This window comes from Tachypleus tridentatus, chromosome 8 (assembly GCF_004210375.1).
Source record: "Tachypleus tridentatus isolate NWPU-2018 chromosome 8, ASM421037v1, whole genome shotgun sequence".
Taxonomy (NCBI): Eukaryota; Metazoa; Arthropoda; class Merostomata; order Xiphosura; family Limulidae; genus Tachypleus; species Tachypleus tridentatus.
In genome coordinates, this window is record NC_134832.1 from 82,390,734 (window position 1) to 82,409,289 (window position 18,556).

The 18,556-nt window shown below is 32.4% G+C and overlaps 1 protein-coding gene across 31 annotated transcripts in view; it reads left to right on the forward strand.

Annotated features, from left to right (window-relative positions):
- LOC143222798 (CUGBP Elav-like family member 2) overlaps nt 1-18,556 on the forward strand; it is a 316,460-nt gene that overhangs the window by 23,150 nt on the left and 274,754 nt on the right. For 20 of the 31 annotated variants that reach the window (XM_076449785.1, XM_076449803.1, XM_076449795.1 and 17 more), the window contains exon 2: nt 1,906-1,953. Coding sequence is in view for 11 of the 31 variants with exons in the window: in XM_076449788.1 (XP_076305903.1) it covers nt 5,353-5,390 (38 nt within the window). In the remaining 20 variants the exon portion in view is untranslated. Of the gene's footprint in view, nt 1-1,905; nt 1,954-5,261; nt 5,391-18,556 lie in introns of all 31 variants that reach the window. The other 11 variants (XM_076449788.1, XM_076449792.1, XM_076449808.1 and 8 more) reach the window with 1 other exon arrangement.

Sequence of the window (18,556 nt, forward strand, 5' to 3'; positions counted from 1 at the left end):
AATCACAGTAAATGGAACATGTTCAAACTCTCGATAATTTTTCATTAGCTTTGTTTGATGTTTTATCTTTTTCTTGGTTTGTGATTAAGAATACCAGCTGTATTGCACCATAGAAACACTGACTAAATTCAGCACACCTGTCATAAAGCCGCTTGTACTTTTTCAAACAATACTTGGATAATGAATCATGCATATATGTATTGTTTTACTATTGATAGAAGTTTAATATTTTGTGAACACAAAAAGTAGCATCTATTGAATATGCTATGTATTAATAACCTTTAGTCTAATTGTGTTTATATGGTATAAGGTTATCTAAATGCTTTTTAAATGTTTGCAAATTTTCATATGCACATTTTATGACTCATTCACATGAATATGTCTGAATTTTACTACATTGTAAATCTGTATATATATATATATATATGTGTGTGTGTGTGTGTGTGTGTGTGTGTGTGTGTGTTAAAATTAGGGAATGTCTCTCATAGAATGCCTTAACATTTTACTGAGCACTTTATTCAAACCTTCAAGTTTACTCAGGTATTCTCTTTTTATAAATGTCCAAGTAATTCTGGAAAATGTAAATGAACAATGTTATTAGTAGCTGAACCTAAGCAAGTTAATATTCTAAAACAAATTTTGAATAAAAACTACTTGTGAAGATGATATAAACTGCTAGGTATACACAATTCATTATCAAAGTACAGTATGAAAGAATAACTAGGAAAGAGAAATAGTTGTGTATCAACAGATGGGCATATTAACTGTTAATTTCATCTGTATTAATTGAAAGAAGTTTCAGTGATTAATATTGATGTATTGCTCATTATTACTGCATGGGTGGATGTCTTCAAAACTTGTCAACTGTAAGAACTCAATGAAAATAGTATAATAGAAAAATATTGCCTAAGCAAACCATTTATCATTGGGCCAGTAGTTAATTGTTTTGTCAACTCTGTTTTAAGGTTTAATTAAAACCTATTAAAACTGTTAAGTTGGAGTATCTTACACTTTCAACACAAAACAGTGTACATTTTGGTTAAGGCTGTATAAAATATCAGCAAATGTATCTTTTATGTGAGTATCCACATATTTCTATAAAATTACCAATGTGTATCCAGATTTGCAATTTTATGCATTGTTTTAGTCTGCAAAACAGCTTCTTTGACATGTACTAAACTGTAGTGTGGAATAACAGTGATGATGAAGTACATCTTTGATACAAGTATATTTCTTTAGTATATTTCAAATACTTTATATGTAGTATTTGTTACCAATATGTTGTGAAACCATGGGTTAAATAAAAAAGGAAAAACCGAGCTTCAGGCTTGTTAACTTAATGTATTTTTAATATTTCATTATCAGGATGTGTCTCGGATAAGTCATGTTTACAGTTTCGTAACTATTCTATAGTACATAGTGTACGAACGTACTAAAAATGCAACGCCATAACTACTTGACTATTGCCTGCATGATTTGATAAGCTGGGTGGATAAGTTGGCAGTACACTTGCTGCCCGAACCAAGGAAACCTGGTTGTCGTTGCCTATAGCAACGAGAGACTAGACACTCATTTTTATACCAACCACTATGACGTCATGTCGCAAATAATCCATCGAACTCAACTATACAATGATGGATAGCCAAAATAATATTTATATTATAAACGATTTTTAAAATTCTGTATACACTGATGCCATCTAGTAGCGTAGAGATCTTAAATGTATGAAATGTATATATATAAATAATAGTTATTATTATAGTGGTCTTTTATAAAAGTGTAGTGATTTGTTGTTGTATATTGATAGTAGTTACTCTTAACCAATATTATGTATTAGAGGGAAAAAGTAAAGTTAATATTTGTTATTTATTTGCCTGGTATTAATAATAATTATTTTTATTACAGTGGTGACTGTTGACCTCTAGTGTCTGTCGTAAGAGCTGTACAGAGCTGGTAAGCCTTTTCGTTGTTGGTTTCTCTCTCTCTCTCTTTTTAATATTTTGTTCTGATACCATATCCTCGTCCTGTTTTGCCCTGACCTCGTGTAATGGTGGTGGTCTAAGTTGCTTGCTTTCGCCATATCCTGTGTCATATTGTAATTATAATAATTATTTTCTTATCGTACATATTTTTCGAAATTGTCATTTGATAGAAAAACAGTTACGTTTCTTTATTTTTACTCAAGAATATTTTCATAAGCCACCTTTTAATACGTTTGTTATAGCGTTGAAAGAGAATACATTTAAATTTTACTATGTATGGCTGTTTTCTAGAAATTATAACTCCGAAAACATAGTAGTAGTTCCTAGCGAATTATGACGTAAATTTGTGTACGTTTTAGTTCTTTGCAAAACAAATTATGCAAGTATGTGGGATTAGTGGAATTAATACTGTTCCATTGGCGACTATGAATAACGAGTGCATAAATATAAAGGCTTGGATATTATGTAAGATATAAAAAGTGAAACAAATTTTATTACAAAATAAAGCGAGCTAAAATACTCTCTCATTCAAGATAAATTTTGATTAAAACTCTGTGCCAGCTGGTAAACGTTTTAACCAGTGCTATTTTATTAAGAATTCCCTTGAACATACATCCAGTCTCGATTTGTCACTTTTCACGGTTTAAAGGTTTTGCATGGCGATTAGTTTTGTTTTGGAATGTTGTAACACTTTAATCGCTTTATTTGCTGTGTTTAAGTCTCTCTCCCCTTACCTTTTGTTTGTATATGCGCCCCATGTATTTCTAACTTAATTTTTATGTGAAGCTGGAAGCCTTATGTAAATCTTTTGTTTGAAATCTAGCTTTTGCGTTTGTGTGAGGAATCTGTTAAGTGGATATGAACTTTATCGAGTATGTTTAATCAACCACCACTACCCAAGCATGTAAAAAATTGACTAGTATTGGTTCCCGTGGATTTAGTGATGTATGTCAGTAATTTATGCAAAGTTTTTATGTTCTGCATTTTCTTATTTATGTATGAACAGGTAGTCTTAGAGAAATAAGTATTGTTGTATCATAGATAAAAATGGTTAAATATGTGTAAAGCGTATAATACGACAGTGGCTAAAATAGCTACGTGTGGAATAGGCAGTTTGGATCTTGGTTGGCAAACCATTTGTATTTTATTTCTCTATAGAACAGTTGTAATAACTAAGGGTGGAATCAAATCAGTGCGATAAATGTGAAAACTTTTAGGGACGATAAGGTTGGAAGTTGGATCATCTACAATATACACATTTGTTTTTGAAGTTAAATAGAAGTAAAAGGAGAGTAGAACATAGACAAAATTAGACGAATCAAATTACGATTCATAAATGGAACACAAATAAATCGAGGAACTGATTAGAACATGGGTATAATAGAATAGGAAAGGAAAAACGCTAGGAAGATGTGTATGGAAAACGTGATGTAAATATCAAATTATTTTTCATAACCATTAAGACATTATAATAAAGGTATCAATGAAAGGTAAAGCAGCAGTATATATATTTCGTCAGGATCTCATAAATCATTTAACATAAAGTATTTTTTAAGTTTGAGAGTAAAATAAAAACGTGGAAGATTTAATTTATGGCGTAAACGTTGAGCCTATGGAAAGCAACCCCTGATAGTCCGCCAGATACTTGTATTAGTTAAGTTTGTTGTTTGTTTGTTTATTGCCTGCTCAAATGATTTATATAAGAAACAGATTATTTCAAATTAACAGTTTTTACTTTATTTATTGGAATAATTATATTAATAACAATATTGATGTTTCACACTCGCAGAAAAGAAAATATAGCAATTTCACAAAAACATGTAAGTTTTCTCCAAGCCCGTTTCTCTTGGCTGTGGTTTCGCTAGATAGTATGTAGAGACAGTGGGAATCTCGTTAACTCACTTAGAAGTTGCTAAAATGAAATAGTTTTCAGAGATTTTTGGGGTATCCCATAAAAAATTATGTTTGGTGTGTTACTGTTTTCAAAAAGTCTTTATGAAAGCTGTCTGAAGAGATAGGGTAAAAGTTTCGATTGGTTGTTTTGGACGACTTGATAAAGTAATGGAAAAAGTAGACGGTTGTACAGTAAAAACATTCATTCATGGAATCCGTTTCTCATGTATTGTATGAACGTGTAAAATAATTTGACACAGTTCTTTGATACTAACTTAGATGTGAGCTTTATCAAAATATTTATTATAATATGCAACAAAGAGAAATATCCTACTTTAATCGGGTAAAATTTGAGGTTTCTTAAACTAAATACAATTAAAACGATCAATATGAAACGCAATTGGCTGTTGCTGTTTTAACAGTTGGGAATCAAGTGGCTTTAAGATGTTACGCAGATGATAAGCTGGAATTTCAATAGTAGTTTTTGAAGAAATGAAATAGGCAAAACAGAATAATAGAAAATTTGTAAACGTTTGTCAAGTTTCATAAGAGATGGCGCTGACTGATATAGCAACTGTTAACTGCAGATTGGATACACGTAAGAAACATTAATTTACTATTTTTATCTGTACGTGTAAATTAATCCGCATATTTCGTAGTATGTGTTATAGTAATGTGTTACTTAAAATAAAATTGATTTAGAAGTGAATAACTGAGGAACAAATTCATTTAAGTGTAATATACGCAACATGGTTTTATTGTAAGATCATTGATTATGTTGAGAAATAATTGTTTCAACTTGTGTGGTTTATCAGACGTGTTAGCTGTAAAGTTTGACTAAAAGAAAAGGGTCGTCTGTGGTGTCCTACATTTCTCAATTTTGAACTGAAAGAAAAGGATGTTTTCAAATATTTGGTAGTATTTCCTGTTCTACTGCGACTTTAACATTTGATCTTTGGTAATGCGTTAGGATATTAATATTTCGGAAATTAGCTTTTCAAATTTTAAGCAATCGAAATAACATTTCTTTGTAGTTTATTGATATTTTTTTTTGGGGGGTGAGGGTAAGCGGTTACTGTCTAATTTTAGTTTGTTTCTGTGGAATGATGATACGACAGCTCAGAGTCTGAAGATATTTTTATCCAGAAATTTTGTCCTGAGAGCAGAACAGTGCTGTCTCCTTTCAGAAGCTGTTGTTTATTCTGTCCATGGTTTTCCTGGTCCGTCCTTGTGGCTGTGTCCTCTGTAGACGGCCTTCTGTCCTGTGTCCACGAATTGTAATAAACTTGTATTTATTTCCTTTTCCTTACCCTGCTAGACAGAGCTCTCGTAAAGTGTAAGGACCTCTGAATCATACATACCTTGTTCGCTTGTTTTTGTTTTTAGTTTCTGCATTCAAGACTCAGTCTGCTGATATCGTTTGACTGCTCAAGCCGATTAAATTACAGTTGAAAATTTACCTGCCGCTCCGTCAAAAATGCTCCATGCTTCTTCACCATACAGTACATTATCGAGGTATGTAAGAACGGACATCATGTGTGTTTTGACATGATTTAATGTAATTATGTAATTCGTCTAAAGGGCTGTATTCTTAATTTGGTTTCGACGTACTTTCAACGTTTTGTGTACTTTTTAGATGTCTAAAACATGCTATTTTTTCGAACTGCCATATATATATATATATATATATATGATATGGCTATTATACGCAGGTTGTTAGCGTTTTGTAATTTTTTAATTTGCATGGAGCACATCTAAATTGAGCAAAAGTTCTAATAGGAGTGGATTCTTTTAGCGAAGAAGGAGCAATATTCTTGGAAAACTGACATATTTATGCAAAACTTGACAATGTGATAAATCGTTAGACTGTGTTACTGAAGAAAGTGGGTTTGCATCAGAACTAAAGCTATAAATTTAAAAATTAAAAACTGCCAACGAACCAGAGGATTCGAAAATCAAACAGAAACGGTAAAAAAACTAGAATTTGTTAAATAAAAAAACAAAGATATAGTGCTTGTCAAATTTTAAGGTATTTCCCTGTGTACTTCAACTAGTGAGAGAATGTTAGCACAGTTACGTGAGAATAATTTCATTTTCAAAATGTATTTTACTTTTCCAGTCTTTAAGTAAATAACATATTTTGGTTTTTCATAACTTCAAATAAAGACTTACAATATTTAAACCTAACCAGAAACTTAATTTTCTATGTCCTATCATCTCTAATTTTGAGAAAATGCTTACCCATCACCACACCTGCGTTGATAGAAACGTTTATCTAGAAAAAGTAATTCTGTTATCATTCATAAGTATGCTGTATTTTAACTTCTTATGTGTCTATTGTATTTTTTTCTTTTCAGACCTACTTAAATTTCAAAATACGACACCTGAATTCAAACTAGTATAAATTATAAATTTGATAATACCAGGGTTTGTAGTTTGCTTGACTTCAGTATTTTTATATGTAAAATATCGCTTTAAATATGTTTTTAGGGTGTATTTATATACCAGTGTAGATCAAGACTTGGAACAGTTTTATTTCGCGCGGTAGTTGAAATATTTCAGCAAAGTTTATTTACTCTTGCGATCGCACATTTTACGTTATTTTTGTATGATTATGCAAAGACTGCAAGAACGTGAAGTACATTAATGTTTGTATAAATGTGTATATGTGCACGTGCGTTGTATATATTTATATAATATTACTTTGTAAATATTTTGATTTATACGCAAGTGTAAGCTATTATCAAATGACTGGGAAGCAAGACACTTACATGGAAAACGTTTTTACTTTGAGCAACGTATAATTACATTGTGTTCATTCTGTAGTATACTGTTATTATTTATCTGTTATTTATTCAGTATTCTGTACTTTACAGCGTAATTTATTTGATTTGTTTTGTATGTTTGGCAGTTGTTTATCCATTAATTTGCAATTTACATTCAATATTATTGCTACGTAGTTTTTATTGTATAGTACTTGTAAGATTTATTCTGTAGTTTGTCGTACAGTATTTCAAATTTACTCTTGTTGAGATCGTGCGATGTGTTAAGTGATTTCAAATATTTTAATCGTTTTCGTCAAAGAAGTAATAAATTTATCCCTTATCCAGAAGTTGACATGGGAGCTAGTAGTTATAACGTATAATTAATTTATCATAACTGTTGTCCTCTCACCTTTAAGCAACACTGGAGAAAATAAATTGATAAAAAAGTAGTACAGATCCATAAAACATTTGCAGTCAAATTAGTATCTTTATTGCAACAGTACTTGACTGGTTTTCCAGAATAATACAAAAATAGTAATCGCGGATAAAATCTATAAGCCTGCGTATCTTAGGCTTAACACTACCTAAGTCTTTATTAAGTATGACCTGTATTCGATAACGAGATAACACTAACTTGTTACGTTTTTTTTATATATTTAGTTTAGTTAGGCCAAACTTTACCGTATTTAATACTGTCATTAAGTAAAGTGATAATACTGTTCTATGACCTTTAAAAAAAATCATAATCTTTTAGTGTTGTGCAGAATATCAAAGTATTGTTGCATCTGTTTAAATAATGTGCACTCGCATTTTCAGACAAAACTGAATATTGTTATAACTGAGTAAATATCATTAAGGACTCTATACAATTAACTAAAAAACAGCAAAAATAGAATTTAGATAATCTTTTTCATAATTATCGGTATTTGCAGCGTTATTATATTGTGTATTGTTTTTACGATTATTTCAACCCCTTGATTTCAAGACACAGCTTTGTATTTGAATTATTGATGTGATTTTTACTTATTTTTGATTGGTTTATCTTGAATTTCGCACAGATCTACACGAGGGCTATCTGCACTAGCCGTCCCTAATTTAGCAGTGTAAGACTAGAGGGAAGGCAGCTAGTCATCAACACCTACTGCCAACTCTTGGGATACTCTTTTACCAACGAATAGTGGGATTAACCATAACATTATAACGCCCACACGGCTGAAAGGGCGAGCATGTTTCGTACGACGGGGATTCATTTATTTTTGAATTGTGCAAAACGTTTAATACGCTTTAAACTAATCTTGTGTATAAATGTATTTTATTATTTTGTTGCGTGTTTATAAAAATTATTGAAAGAGTGTAGATCTGAGACGGTCTAACTACTGAATTTTATATCGCTGTAAAGTTATTTTTCTCAGGACGTGAATGAAAAAATTCAAAGAGTGTAAACAAATAAAAAAGTAACGTTATAAATGAAAAAGTAATTTAAGTGGATTAACGAAATATGGCATTATTTTATGAAATACTGTTTCGTATACAGAGTTTAGGCGAGTGAAGAGATGTAACATTGTACTGAAAGGTAATTTTATATTCTCTTAAGTATCTGAAAGATAGAAAATGAGTTAAAACTGAAGTAAGCTATTGAGAGGAGTGTAAAGTCATAATAAACTATGAAGTAAACCATTAAAGTAATATATCACTAAAAATTTTATGTTAATATGACTTATAATCAAATTATTGCTAATCAGTTTTATTTGTGTATTATAGTAGTGTGGTTACGAAAATTAAAAGTGAAGGCCGAAATATTTTAAAAGGAAAACTATTTCAAAAGTGGCTCACAGAGGGCGCCGAGGTAGTTCATCCGTGTAGTTCTACAGAGACAAGAAATATTTACAAAATTGTAACAAAAGACAATAATTTAAAATTTACTATAGTAAAATTTGTGTATTTGTAAATAGGTAAAAAAATATACTTGGCAGAGGAATTAACATTCAGTGCCAATATTATTTGTATATATTATTATGATCATGTAGGTCCAGAGAACAACAAACACAACCTAATTTAAACAGAATTTAATATTATTTTTAAAAAGATAGTTTCCAGTGTATCATCATCTCTGGTGGCTGTAGTAATCTTGAGGGCTCTTATCACTAAAATTCGTGTTTTAATTCCTGTAACATTGTTCAGCTTTGTCCATGAACAAACAAAATATTTTTATTAAGTAATATTTATCTGAAATATAAGAACTGTCTTTGTTTATGAGTTCCTATTTACAAATTTATCAGCCACAAACGATTGTTTATGTAACTTTGAAATAGTTTGTCATGTGAATAAAACTCTGGGAGATTGCAAAAACCAAGACATGCATGTTATATATGTAACAGCACTTTGATCTAGCCAAACTAAATCTAACATTCATGGCTAATCTTAACATGTTTAAGATAGTTGCGTTCGAGTAAAGTTTACTTCTTGACTATTACGAAATTCAGCTGATTTCAACCGTATGTAGTAAGACAGGTTGGAACGAAAACTGATCAACTCGTACATCATCTTACCCTCATTGGAATATTTATTAGTGTTTATATTTGTTTTAATAGGTAGTTTCCTCGATTTTACTCGTATATTTATGGTCTTTGAGTACTAGTTATGAAGTATGTTTTTTGGTGGCATGGTAGTTTTATTTTTATATGTATGTGGGTGTATAACTATGTGATTACCATATTTTGTTGAAAATGTAATGTTCAGCAATCAGTGGAAACAACGTAGTTAGCATGTTTTTTCTGTATATTCATTGAACATTTTTACAATATATACATGTGCTGGATAAAACATCAAATTAAAAAGTCTGAACTTTTTAAACTGGGTTATTGGTGTTTGTGAAAAGTGTATGTTGAAAAAACAGTTCATGGTATAATTTTGTATTTTCGCATGGTTTTTTGCTTTTATTTCGTTTAAGCGGTAATGTACAATATACAACAAACTGTTCAAAGAATTATCCATTGTTGAAGATGGAATATTATAAATTATCTTACTAAACACATTAAAATTACAAATCCTTGTTATTCCATTATTTTGCCAAATTTCTCATTCACATATTTAATAAACTAGAAGAAGTGTGTGTGTGTATTAATAAAATGACTATTTGGATGAAAGTTTTCTCAGAGTTTCTAGATACGAAGATTTCTTATATGACTGTCATAGATTCTACTATGGCGGCTCTTAATTCGTGGAAATCTATATTAATCGATGTGTATCATTCTGTTAATTGCTTTTAAAATAGTTTAATAGTTTGTTATTAGGTCGTTTATTCTTCATTGTTTATGGTACTGAATTTTTTGCATACATGTAATTGATTCGATTTGTTTATGGATTAACACAAACACGTTCATATGTTGAAACAATTCACAGGTTCAGGTTATCTTTCAAGCTCTCCATTGAATTGATGGTACTGTCATTTTATTCATCAACACATGCAGAGTCTCAATCCTGATTAATTATATCAAGTACACACTGTTTGTATGGTGTTGGAAGGGGCAGGGATATGTTTAGGTGATGGTAGAAACTTAGACACCATAAAACGTATACGAGACCATCAAAGCATGTCGCTTTAGCGACATTGGTAGTACCAACCACGTACTTCACAATCAGAAGATGCTTGAACTCTGAATAACTATACTGCATTCTTGTTTGTTACATAATGAAACGGACTTGCATTTTGTGTGAACCTTTTTATGGGTATCCACATTTTGGCGCTTTTTGGACTTAATGTGATGAGAGCAAATACCTAGAATTTGTGAGATCCTGACCTTTGAAACAAAATTTCGAAAAGCACTTTATGGATATTCACTTTATATTGAGGTTTGACCTTGCGTGCCCCTCTCTCACTTAGTAGCAATCTCTGGACATGTTATACAGCTCCTCCATTAATACAGGAAGAACTTTCACATGTCTACGGCAGTGTAAGGGTTTCTCACCACTGACCGTGCAGAGCATTTTGTCTTTGAGTATTTTGCCGTCAGAGATGTGTGTTCGTTTATACAGTCTGTAGACGGTCTTTGCTTCAACAGTAATTGACAGAGCACAGAATCCAAATTTCAGTGACATGGAGAAAAATTGTTAGCACCCAAGTAACACGTATGGTATAATAAGCATTTTCCGCGTATAAATACTGCTGGAAACTATCAATCAAAGGCACTACGCTGCGAAGCTTTTCATGGTTAAAACAATTCACGTTCCTCGTGAATATACATAATGTTGCGCATCTTCCATTGTGTATTACCATTTCCGCACACGTTTTGCACTTTGTGTGTTTAGGGAGGCAAAATCCTCTATGAAGAATGTACTTAACTTCCTACAAACTAACATCTCTATATGCAGAACAAACCCAGTATGCATAAATTCCATACTCTACATAGACCATTTCAAATCACATCACGCCCTTTTCCCTCTGTTTGCTGTAGAAAAGCACAATTTTCGAGAATATTGCCATTAACTGTTCAAATCTACAGTTGAAGACGACATAAATGCTTAAAGCTGATCAACAAGTCAAAGTTGTGAAGTCGTTTTCGACACATTCAAGCCGCTTATTGAAGGTACTTATCAATATTCGTTTAACTTTCTGCTAAATATGTCTTTGTTGAAAAGTAACCAGAAAGCCAGTTTATGTTCTAATTTAAAATTTGTGGTAACTATGGAATTGCATTCTGTTACAGAAATTGACCACATTGATCAATACATGTCGAGTAGTTTTCTGTAAACCCATTTTTTTTCAAAAGTAAAAGGAATTCTTCAAAAGTAAAAGCAACTCGGTCCTGACTTGTGCATGCTATATCTGAGATAAACCAGCAGTGTTGCTTAACTGGAGCTTAGGTATACAGGTGGAAGTTTAAGTTACATAACTACATGTAGATTTAGTGCATACTTTATAAGTTACTAAACCCATCTGTTACCGTAAGCTTTCTATCAAAATAGGACTGATAATGTGAGTGTGTTCGTCATAAACAGTTGTGGGCTATTCCGGAAGAAGTATCCGAACCTCTTTTAAAACCGGAAGGATCTCATTGAATACTGAGAAAAAGAAAAATCTGACGAAAACAAACAACAATAAAAACTGAATACGGACACGTTCAAATCTCTCAACAACGAATACAGATGGCATAATTGAAGTTTATAACCATGCCATCAAACAAGGCTGTTCACGGATTTCAGATCAAGACGCGCATTGTGAGCGGGAAGCAGCTTACTTGAAGTGATTCACTACCGAGACTATTTATTGTAATTTTTATAGTATTAACATTTAAAACGTGCGCGTGGTTCAGTTGTAGAAATGGTATCAATTGTACTGTCCAGCAGTCTATTAAAGTTTGGTAGTAGTTAAATATGCATTATTTAACGGAATAGGGATACTGCTTCATTAATTAATTAACTTGCTAATAAGATGTTGAGTATTCTTTGATGTCAGTATGACTGAGAAAGAAAAAATGCACGTTTATAGCTTTGTCAGAAGTTGAAATCGCATTTGTAAAAAGAGTGCAATTTTTTCTGCTTGTTTTCAGTTATGAAGTATTTTATTCTTTGCTAATATGGTACGTGTTTGCGTTGATTAGTATAACATTTAGAGTGTAGTAAGTAAAAGAATAATTGTAGTAATTCCAACTCAAAGGGTAAAAAAAGGTAGGAGTTTGATTTTAAGAATATATTGGATAGAGTCCAGTGTTTTGCCATTATACCAAAGGCATAAATATTGCTAAATAATAACAGCATAGATAACACTATTACATATGGGATTACAGTGAGTGCTTTTACTTGGCATTCTCAAGAGATGTTCATTATAAAGACATTTAGTAGTTGAGAATAGAAGTTTTTATTGTTAAATAGCGAATGATATAGGCTGTATTTTTGAGAAATAATGTTATAAAACATTTACATTGTGTGTGTAAAACATTTCGTTATTCTGAAAGCAACCTCTCTATTCATAACAATAATAAAAGAAATGGGGTGATGGAGAAAAATGTTAGGATTCATCAGATAAATCGGATTTTTTAAAGCTGTTAATTGTAGTTTATGAAATTAGGTTTTGATAATTTATTTGCATAATTTGAACGGTTAGGTTGTATCGGTGAAAGGGTGACTTTTTAAACATATATTCATATTCAGTGTGAGAGTCAATCCCGTGTTTCGTTAGTAAAAGAGCAGTCCAAAGGTTGTCGATGAGTGGTGTTGACCGTCTTCCCTTTAGGCAGTCACTTCTGAATTGGGGACGGCTTGTGTAGGTAGGAGTCAAATAGCTTTGTTTGAAGTTCGAAAAGCAAAGGTAAAAATTCTAAAGGTTTCTTGTGATTTGATCATTGTCTCGCGCGTTGTGATGCAAACATGATTTTTAAACAAACTGCACTACGATAACTTAGAAAACTACCATACATATTTCACATGCGTTTGCACATTGATACATTGTAGGAGCTTGAAATATATAGAGTATTGCTAGTCATCACTTAAAGACTACTGCATCACTTTATTATGCTGGTTCATAGCAAAGAGCACAAAAGCTGCCAGCGTGGAATTCTATTCAAGACATTTTGGCCATTTCTTTTTAGCACTCTTTATATGGAATGATCGATATGCTTTCAGGTTACATTTTGCTACCGACCTCTCTCGAGGGCGAACTTTACAATTCTATTTTACACAATGCATGAATGTATGAGTATTTGGCGCCATCGCGTTTGTATGTTTGTTTTGGTCGTGAATGCACTGTTTGTTAAAATACGTTTATCTTAGATAACGTATCGAATGCGCATTTTTGATTTTCCATCCATTTACCGTGATGTTTATAGTATCGTGCAAATGAGTTAGAAAGTGGAATATATTTATCCTGAATCATCCCTTGTATGTTTTATGCTTAAAGAAAGAAATAATGATGAATATTTTAAAGTAGCCCAAAAGTAGGGGGTGAGTGTTGTTTAGTAGTTGCCTTCTACTGTAGTCTGACACTAAAACTAGACGGTCCTCCAGGAGTACCACACAAAACTGAAAAACAAACGAACCAATTTGTTAATACATCTTCCGTTTTAAAGGTTAAATAAAGTGTTAGGAAGTTTCTGATATTTGAACTTGAATAGCTTTAAGTAAATAGAGAATGTAAGAGTATTTTAAAAGGGGCTTTTAGTCCTGTTTGTAAATCTAAATTAACCTTTATCTTGGACCAATTTGCTGAAATATTTTACTTCGCTATGTATGAACGTCGTGTTTGATAAAACTTGAACAGGATTGAAAGCAGACTACCGAATAATGTGAGAGAAGTATAAGTGAACTGGAAAAAATATTCTTATAGGGTTTATCGACTCGTGATGGATTAAAATTAGCGTGGTAAATAATGGAATTAGCAGCAACCAACTGTGGTAAATGATATATCGAACCTATTGTTAACATTGTTTAGACAATAATTAATGATATTAATGGATTGTAACTAAAATGTGATATACCTTAGTGTATCTTAGAAATTTAATATAATTTATAATACTGGAAATAGTAAGTAGTATCTGAAATGCAAATGTGTACTTTGATTGGATTCTCTATTTCTCCAGTAAATTTCATGTGCACTTGTCTTAAGAAACACATTTCCAAATGCTCGTTGGAGCCGTGCCAAAAATAGGAAATGCAGGAAGAAGCAAAATATTACGTAAACTATTACAGTTTTACTTGTAATGTAATAAGAAACATACGTTATTTCATGCCTCAAATCTGTAGCATCTAATACTGAGTTACAAAACAAAACCACGAAAAAAAATGTAACGATTTTCTCTTTCCCTTTGTCACTTCAAAGTTAGGGACGACTAAGGCAGATAGCCCTCGACTAGCTTTGCGTGAAATTCAACGAATAAGACAAATGTATAATAAATTCCATTCCACCATGATATATCAGCCGATGGATGTCACGTGCCTTCCTGATCTGCATATTCAGAATCGTTTTGATATATAAAAAAAAACAAAACTCAACCGTCTGTAATGATGGGTTTTTGAATTTTGTACTTGGAAAGAAGTACTGTTTTGTAGCGTTTGATTATTATAAATATATTGTGCGATAAAATAAACTGTTTGACATCTTGCAGTGCATGTAATGTGGCTTTTATCGAAAATGGCTATGAACAGAACGCGTTCTTAAACCACTTATTTAGCCGCGTAAGTGAAGCCTCCTGTTACGTGACGTGACAAACATGACACTTACACTACTGATAGACAAAATTGGCACTGCTGCCATCAGCAAAAACTAGCTATTTCTGTTGGCTTCTATGCTGCATTGGTAGGATTTGTTCCCCATATTCTTTTTTAGGTAGACCTCAAGAGGATTCCTCGTTAGGCAGTGTATCTGAAAACATTCAGTTGACTACTCTGTCAATAAAATGATTGATATACATACATATGCATACATTTTGTTCCTTCAGAAATAAAAATGAAACAGGCTTGTACATTAATTCTTATCGGCCGAAAAAAAGTAAAAAAAACAACAAACAAAGAAACAAAGGTAAGTTGGAAGCCGTTTTTAACTACCTTTTAAAGATTCTGAAAAACACGAAGAAATGTTCGGTATTCCACTCATGAAACTCCAGTTAGTCGTGGCAGTTATGTTAAAAACTTGTTAAAAACGTTGAATATCTATTAATTAACCCAGAAATTACTGGCTACTTTTTCACCGTTAGTTACCGATGGAGTTCATACGTTACATAAAGTAGTATTTTTTTCTTATTACACCAGTAAGTGTAAATCACTGTACCAAAAAACAAACAAACTGGACAAAATCATTTACTTACTAAGTAAGATATACAGGATATTCCAGCAGTAATTAGTAGGGCTAATTGCAGTACTGATATATTTGTTTTTCATGTTGAAATTGTTTGTATGTGACTCGTTATTGGGATCTGTAACGATCGAAACATGACCTCACAAGTGATTTGGTTCACAGATATATATATATATATTTTTTTTTTAAATAGGAAATGCATAAAGAGCTTTTGAGTGTATGGATCGTACCAATAATTCTAGAACACTTTAGTTTTAGTAAATTGGTGAATTGAAAGTTTAGATTGTTTAAGACATTATGAATGAAAGCAAAGAATATAACAATAACCAGTTTTTGTCTGTCTTGAAAATGCGCGGGCACTTCATTTGAATGGATACAAGTATACTTTAGTCAAAATGTTGTACAGTAACGTTTTAAAAGCTGATGAAAGTTTTTAAAGGGCTTAAAGTAAGGTCATAGAATGATACAAGTATTTATCGATGGTATATAGTACGGTAAACTGTAGTCCTAAGTAAACCAAAGTAAAAAAACAACAACAAAAGTTACTCTTAATTTATATTATATACAGGCCGTATTTGATAAATACATAATTAATGTTAGGCCTAAAACACATTACTACTTTAGCACCATTTTGTTTTTCTTTCTGTGAATTCAACCAATCAATACTCGTGTTTAGACTCAGGTGGGACCATAGTTCAGGGAATACTGTTAAGTGGTTGTTGACACCATACGATCGTTATAAACCACTCGTTGATGTGAAAGTAAATTAAATATACAGTGGGGCCTCGATTACTCACGCCGGTCAGGGTAAAGCGAAAAATCGCGGATATTCGAGGCGCTAGTGTATCTCACTGGTTAACCTGTTGTTTTATCAAAATAATTTTTTCAACATGTTTAAATTACATGTTTTAAACAGTATTTTTTAAACTGTCGTTTAACCACATTATCGTGAAAAATTATACAAGTCGTCACCGTCATAACCATAAAAGCCGAGCCGTCGGTCGGCCGCGTTCAGTTTCTCAGAAGTTCACGAGTTACGCGAGTCCAATTCCGTTTTTTTTCCCTTCGATACTTCGTCTTATGATTATTCGTTCCCGTTTTAGCTGAATTTAATCACTAACACAGGCATACATAGCTCCTACATTTCTGCTCTTGTACCTTATCAACACTTGGGGGGAAAAAAATAAAAATAATTACCGCAAATGTATACTTGGGAATCATTACGAAAAAGCCTTTATTAAAACAGACTGTAGATATCAATTACCTGTAGGAGAGAAGACTGCGTAATTGGGTGGCACCTCTACACAACCTGAACATGCACCTGTGGTTAAAGGATGGCCACCGTGCACCATAGAACAGCAGATGACATATGAAGTTGAGTGAAATTTAAAAAATATATGTATTTTGTGTGTTTTTGTCTGATGTGTTTTAAATCACTAACCAGTTAAAGTTAAGCAAGTTACAAATATTTTGTATTGCTGTCTTAACAGGGAAATGGTCGTTGAAGACCTGAGAGGGTCAGGTGCATTTGACCTTTTCGTGCACGTACTCTTTACAAAGTAATGTTATTTTATTTACTACAAATTACGAGCACTTGACCACTTTTCAGGCCATGTCCGTGTAGATATGTAAAGTAACAGATGCATAGAACACTTTAGCTTCGTTGTTTTGGCATGTAGTCTTGTACTTCATAAAGAATCTCAGTGATGTTTCAGTATTTTACATATATCGTAAGTGAAGATGAACCCATTTACATAAATACCATATAATGTTTTCACAATAACTTAAAATTGTGAGATTTAAAATGTCTAGTAATTAAGTGGCCTGTTTTTATTTCCTGCATATTCACTGTAGATGTGCGTAGGGCTATCATCAGAATCAGTCATGTTCGTATAAATCGTTTTTTCTTCAATTTTTCTCGAAGTAATTTAGTGTACTATGTAGAAGTCTACCTGTTACTGTTTCTGTGTTTGAGTATTTGTGCAGGAAGTCGGAGGATGTTCTAAGAACTTTAACAGTGGTTGTAAGTAGTTTTGTGTTTGCAATTTTCTTGTAGTTTTGGTACTACATTTACTCATACTGGGGCTGCATAGTCAGTTATAGTTTTTATATCTTTAGTGTGGTGTTGGCTGTTGTTCCACTGTTTTTACCAGTTAGACTTCCACCATAGTTTCCTTTTTGCCAGATTTGGATTCTAACATTAAGTGGCTTATCCATTTGAGTTTGGAGTCATAAATCAGTCCTAAAAGTTTGGCGGATGAAGCAGTCTGAAGGATTGTTCTGTTCATATATAGTTTTGTTTCTTTTCTTTTTGTTTGGTTACTTTTGTGGAAACAACTAGTTGGTTTATTGGTATGTTAATTTTAATTTTGACTATATTAAGCCGAATAAGAGAATTAGACTTGGAAATTTGTAGCTGCTATAAGATGATATGGGGGTATGCTTACAGATTGCTACATCATCGGCGAACTGTGAGGAGTATCCGTGACTTGTATCTTTTCAGGACATGATGAAGAGGATAGAGTTAACTATCCCTCCCTTAGGGACACCTTCTTCTGGAGTAAATAACTCGGAGAAGGTTTTTTCAACATCTGTTCTCCATTTTCTCTTTTCCAAAAAGGTGAAAAGCCAGCAAATAATTCTGCGTGATAACTCCATTTCTGATGAAACTTCGTAGAATGGACGGCAACAGGTAGTTGTCTGTTTCATCATGAATACGCTGCCTAAACAATCTATTAAAGAAAAACTCCATTTCTGTTCATTCGCAACCAGGGACCGTTGTGCCATATACAGTGTCAAAAGCTTTCTCGATGTAGAGAAAACATGAAACAATACATTTTTTAAATTAAAACTATCTACTATGGATTTAGTTAGACTAACAAAGTGATTTGTTTGCCTGAATTTTCTGAATCCATTTTATACTTCGGGGAATTTTGGTGTTATATCCAAGAATGTGGGGAGAGTCTGATTATTCGCTCAAGAATTTTGCCTACACAGCTGGTCAGGCTGATTGGACGGATAACTGTTTGGTTTATTGCTACCTTTACTGTTTTATGGAACATTAATCCATTTGCTCTGTTCCAAGAAACTGGGTTATATCCTGAATTTAGGGATAACTTAAAGATTGC